Genomic DNA, 5949 nt, shown 5'->3' on the forward strand with positions numbered 1-5949 from the left:
CCCCAATTATACAACCCTTCAAAATTTTCATTAATGTTATAGATGGTATAATAATGGGAAGGGGCCTTGATGGTTTTATTTCTATTGCTATTTACCATATATAGTTTCTTGTGAATCTTTGTATAAATGTATGGCTGCTGATTGCTGTTACAAAGGGGTACATCTATATCTGTGTACCTCGTTGAGCGGCGGATTGATATGCTGCCGAAACCACTGACAGAAGTTAAAACTCTTTTTTATTCTTCTTCCTCTCATCTTATGTGTACATTATGTGTGTAAAGTATTTCTTGATCTCATGGTTGACTATTATTAGGTGAAAAACCTTCTTTTTTTTTTCGAAGTTTTATCTCGCAGACATGTTCTCTTCGGGCTGATGTGGAAAGGCTAGCTTTCTCTGTTATTTGGGTATCTGCTACTTCATTATTTAATCATTATAAGATGTGGCAGATCTGATTATATTTTCTTTGTAAAGAAATAAGCATTTGTCGAATAAATGGATTTAATATTATTTTTATAGAGTATATCTGATATTGCTATATCTAATATGTTAATAGCTGGACATAAGTCGACAAGTGGGAGATGTCGGTAGTGACACTATAAGAAAAATGGATATTTCCAGTGATTTTATGTTTATCGCAAAAGAAATCGTTGCTAATGGTCATTAAATGCAACGATTTTACTTTTAACGCAGAATTTCAAAAGGAAAAGAAACGCTCCATGACCCATATTGTGTCCACATGGGTGAGAAAGTTATTAATTAACTCCCTACCACTACCACAACTTCATGAAAGTTAATTAACTTTATATGTGAAAACTCTTTAAATAAGAATTTTACGTACATTAAATACAGTGTGGAAAAAATATACATCCAAAAAAGAAAAGCTCTTATTTTTCTCTAAAATTTCTGAGAAACTATCTAACCTCTTGATCTTGAAGCATAGATTTTTCTAGAAGATTAGTAGTTACTTAAGTGATGTAGAGTTACAAACAAAAAAATGACGTAAGCTATACGAAAGTAAAAATTTGACCTTATGAAAATTCCGCTTCTGAGCTAATTGGAATTAACCTCTTTCGACATTATGGCACTACAGTGATGTTTAATTAAAATATTTAGGGTAAAAGCCCAGTAGGATGGGATAGGGAAGGCATGGTGTAATGATACTCAGCTTTCATCTATTATTGATTTATTTCTTTTCAATTTGATTTAGATTGATTTATTTGATTCTTGCATCTTCATTGAATTTCAAGTGTGGTTTCGATGAACTCATACATATAAGTCTACTATTGGCCAAAATGACGTCATTATGATCAAATCTAATTATTACAGTATCTAATTATTGAAGTATTAGGCTTTAAAAATTTGAAGGTTGTGTCTAATGCATGATTATTAAAAATTTATCATCTTATTTTTATTCAATAGTTTAACTATTCATGCTGCATATGATAAGAACGAACAACTTGAAGCATATTAATCTTAACAACTAAACAGATACTGCACAACTGCTAGTGATATTGGAGGACCCATAACAAGTGAACTAAACATGCTGTGGCACTACAGTCTGTGTCTGTCGAAGGACGTCCATGAAATGGCCCATGGCAAAGGTGCTTTTAATATTGCTGCTAGCTAGTAGTGACATTTATTCTAAGGTTGTAATCAAATTGACTCCATATTGATATATGGTAAGGTCGGGCTTGACTTAGATTTCATACATACTGGATTGTATAAACTCGTATGACTCATTTATATGGAAATTTCGACTAGTATTTTGTTATATAGAAGCTTCAACCTCATCTGAATTCACTGCAGTTCCATTAGGAGCATCATCTGCTCGCAGCTGAGCAGAAACATCATCTATGGCAGAATTCAATTGTGCAATCTTCTCAGTTAATATTTTACGGGTCCTCTGTAGTCATAAATCACACAACCAAAGCAATATCAGTGCAATTATAAACATAAAAAATGACAACTAAAAACTCTATCGGTAAGCAGTAAACAATCATGAAAATACAGGTTAACCAAGCCCTAGGTGTGATGCCTAAGAGCCTGCTGTCTATCGTGATTGAAAACCAATAAACCATGCTTCTCTCTTGCTTTGCAGATAACACCAACCATGAATAGTCCTTATAAACAAACGCGGACACATAATGAAACAACAATTAAATTGTGGAGGAAGTGCATTTTGCATCCTAAAACTACCACCATTGTCCGATCTGAATGCTATCAAACCCATCAATTTGTACCCCAGACTACCCCTTTTGACAATTTGTACCTCAAAGCTGACCGTCAAAAGTGTGTCACATCCTATTTCCATAGATCTTATTTTGTCAGATCTAAGCAGGATGCAAATTGTGTAAAAGTGGTAGTTTAAGATGTAAATAGATAGTTTTGGTAGTTTGAGGTGAAAATTGGAAAAAAAAAATATGATCGTAGCTTGGGGGAGCAAAATGTACTTCCCCTAAATAAAAAAAAGAACGAGCCAATTTGGACCCTCAACTATCAAAACCATCAATTTGAACCCTAGACTACAACTTTTGACATTTTTCCCCTTAGATCTGGCCGTCAAGGTCGTGCCGCGTACTCTGTTCATCAATCTTAACAGTCAAATCAAAACCAGGTGCAAATTGCCAAAAGATGGTAACTTGCAACTCAAATACAGTTGTGGTATCTTGGGGTGACATTTTGGAAAAAAAAATTGGTACTTTGGGCACACAAAAGGTAGTTTCCCATAAATAGATAAATAAAGGTTTCACCTCCAAGGCTTTCTCCTCATCATATATGAATTTTGGTAACCTCCTCATCAGATCTTTTCTGTCAGCTCCAGCCAGTGCCTTACTTATCTGAAAAAGGTAATACGATATATTAGCTGGTGTCACTTTTGGGTAATAAGTATCAGTTGGTGTCATCAGAAAGCTTCAGCCATCTTTTTTCTGGGTTGGCGCAGGGGGAGGATTTTGGTACATCTGGTGAGCATCCATCCAATACTAGCTGATGCATCAAATAGCTGCACAGCTGAACCACATAACTGTATATATTTACCCATCTTGCGAGACCAATCTTAAATTAAATATTTTACCATATAGGCTCAAAAAATAGACAGAACATCTGGTGACAAAACAAACACCTCCACCAATTTACTTGATTAATAACCTTGGCAAATACAGACACATAACACCAAGGCAGGTGGATTTTTTTACAGATAATAAAACTAGATATTCGAACAATACCTGAGGTGCATATATGCAGCCTAATGTTCCCACAACTATGCCTCCCAACACAAAGCCACCAACAAAGATACTTGCAGTGTTTGGTCTTCCAACATCCCCACTGTACTTGCATAAAAATATCAAGTGACCATAGTTCAGGAAAAAAAATATGAACTGTTAACTGAAATGGGGAGTGAAAGAATGCTATTAACTGCATTTATTTTAAATTTTTCCAGCACTCCAGCTGCAGTTCGTTTAAATATGTTTTCCCCCCTTTTTTCAAGGGAGTTCCAACAGAAGTTGTGCATATGCTGGGGTAAAAGAAGCACACCATCGTATATGTTACATAGGTAATAAAAAAGGAAGAGTAAAAGCTTAATCCAAGTGTTCCTCAATCAATCAAATGCTATAATGCTATTAACATGGGATGTGAAGCCAACTGAATATAAGTGCGCAACCGTTGCCATAAAAATCCACAATTGCATGTACAAACATGTAAATACAAGAATCAATACACACATACATATAATTCTCAATGAATCAATAAAATCTTATGACACAATGGTGAACGTACCCTGCTCGAACAGTAAACAACCTTTTATTTGTCTCAAGTTTTACTTTACCACAGGAAGTGGTACCTAGAGATGAATCACTGGAGCTAACTTTCAGAAAACATTGGTCAGTTGGCGGCTTCAAAGGACCTGGCTTAAAAAAAAAATGGCCTTAGTTAGTCAGGCTGAAATCTGTGCGAATAAAGTCATCAAAAGCATCGTGACCTGTGTATTTATAAGCATGGCATAAATAGCAATACTGGGAAGTATTACTAGATTGTACCCACAATTCATGTAGAAAAAGAATGCAATATATTTACATATATAAATCACAAAATGCACCCAGGAATGGATCCTCTCAATTTCACTTCACTTCAAATGGATAGTATCCACTTAACTTGAAACACTGGAAATTTTGATCACTAAGAATGATTAGATTGGCAACTTAAATGAAGAATAGCCCAATATTTTGCATTGAAAAGTAAAATGAAATGAAGAGGATGTTTATTCCTTTAAGAGGGTACGTGAAACCAACTGAAAGGGCACACAACTCAACGCAGTGTATGGTGCACAAAGATCAGAGCTTTAAGCCGCATGGTGCCACTGCCGCCTCAAAGCTCTGTGAGCGCAGCAGCAGTTGATATAAGCGTAATACATTTGGGGGTTTAATTCAATAAAACATTAGCAATCAACACATAAGCTATTGCATATAACAGAATAAGGAACCTTTATAACATAATTCTTCCCTAAGCTTAAGTGATGAAAACATAGAACCCATACGTAGAAGCATAAATAATTTATAGGTTTCACAACGCTTCAAAGAGATTTGTGACACTCGGAGGAACAATTTCGGGGCTACCCAAAAGATATAGTTATGACATATCGTAAAAAATAGGAAAAATGAATTATAAATGTTGCTAGAACAATGATAAAGGAAAGAGAAAGATGAAATGGAAAGAATATTACCGGACAAGAGGTGGGTTTGAGGATTTTGGATTGGAGAGAAGGATCTCGACAGAGTAGCCATCTCGTTTGTATTTCTCAGGCAGCAAAGACTATCCCCACCGTACAAAACGCACTTCGACTTTGGCTATTCGCTTCCACTTCGATATTATCGACTTTTCGTTCTTGCCCCTGACAAAACAAATAAATAAATATATCATCTCACACATTATTTATAATTTTTTTTATTTTTTTTATTTTTTTTAACATGTAGGTAATATCAGAATCGAAGAACTTAATTAAATTAATAATAATAAAATTAAAAAAAAATATATAGTGTCAGGTATGTGAAATGATAAATGGTAAGTAACTTAAATAAAAAATGAACGAAATTGAACCTCGATCTTAGGCTAAGGTACTCGTATGACAAGAAAAGGATTACTACCGATCCCTTTTCTCTTCAAGTAATCTTGTGGGAATTGATGGGTGCATAGCCAAGCTGGACAGAAAAGTGGGGAGGGATATGAATAGTTTGCTTGATGCAAAATTCTTGACAGGGGAGGTAAAAGAAGCCTTATTTTAGATGAATCCTTTGAGCTCTCCTGGATCCGATGGATTTCCTGCTGAATTCTACCAAGTACATTGGGACATTGTTGGTGATAAGGTAACTCAAACTGTGCTAGAAATTCTCAATTCAGGGGGGGATATTAGTTGTATTAACAACAATTTTATAATGCTCATTCCCAAAGTAAAGGGCCCTAAAACTGTAATGGATTTTTGACCTATCTCTTTGTGCAATGTCTTGTATAAAGTGATGTCAAAAGTCCTATCCAATAGACTAAAGAAGATCCTCTCTCAAATTATCTCCCCAACACAAAGTGCCTTTTTCCCCGGGAGATTGATCCTTGATAATGTAATAGTGGCTTTTGAAACCATGCATTTCATGTCCATTAAAGGAGGGAGACAGCAAGGTCATATGTCCATTAAGCTTGATATGAGTAAAGCATATGATAGGATTGAATGAGAGTTCCTACGAGCTGTTATGGTTAAGATGGGATTTTCTGAAAAGTGGATCAGGTTGGTTATGGGTTGTGTATCAATTGTGTTTTACTCTCTAATCCTTAATGGGTCCTCCCAAGGTTTTTTTAAACCCTCTAGAGGCCTTAGACAAGGGGACCCCCTCTCGCATCATCTATTCCTTTTGGTGGCTGAAGTGCTTAGTAACCTCCTTAATCAAGTTGAAAGGAATAAA

General features: G+C 35.4%; 1 protein-coding gene across 2 annotated transcripts; it reads right to left on the reverse strand.

Annotated features, from left to right (window-relative positions):
- Positions 1 to 1490: 1490 nt before the first annotated feature.
- Positions 1491 to 4889, reverse strand: LOC122274190. 2 transcript variants are annotated; one of them, XM_043083195.1, is made up of 5 exons: positions 4722 to 4889; positions 3800 to 3905; positions 3226 to 3325; positions 2752 to 2838; positions 1491 to 1904 (listed from the first exon to the last, which is right to left on the reverse strand). In XM_043083195.1, the coding sequence occupies exons 1-5, from the start codon at positions 4780 to 4782 to the stop codon at positions 1770 to 1772; spliced, it is 489 nt and encodes a 162-aa protein (XP_042939129.1). In that variant the 5' UTR covers positions 4783 to 4889; the 3' UTR covers positions 1491 to 1769. The 2 variants fall into 2 exon arrangements, with proteins under 2 accessions (XP_042939129.1, XP_042939128.1); XM_043083194.1 differs by having other exon boundaries at positions 3779 to 3905.
- Positions 4890 to 5949: the final 1060 nt, after the last annotated feature.

Source organism: Carya illinoinensis, chromosome 8, assembly GCF_018687715.1.
Source record: "Carya illinoinensis cultivar Pawnee chromosome 8, C.illinoinensisPawnee_v1, whole genome shotgun sequence".
Classification (NCBI taxonomy): Eukaryota; Viridiplantae; Streptophyta; class Magnoliopsida; order Fagales; family Juglandaceae; genus Carya; species Carya illinoinensis.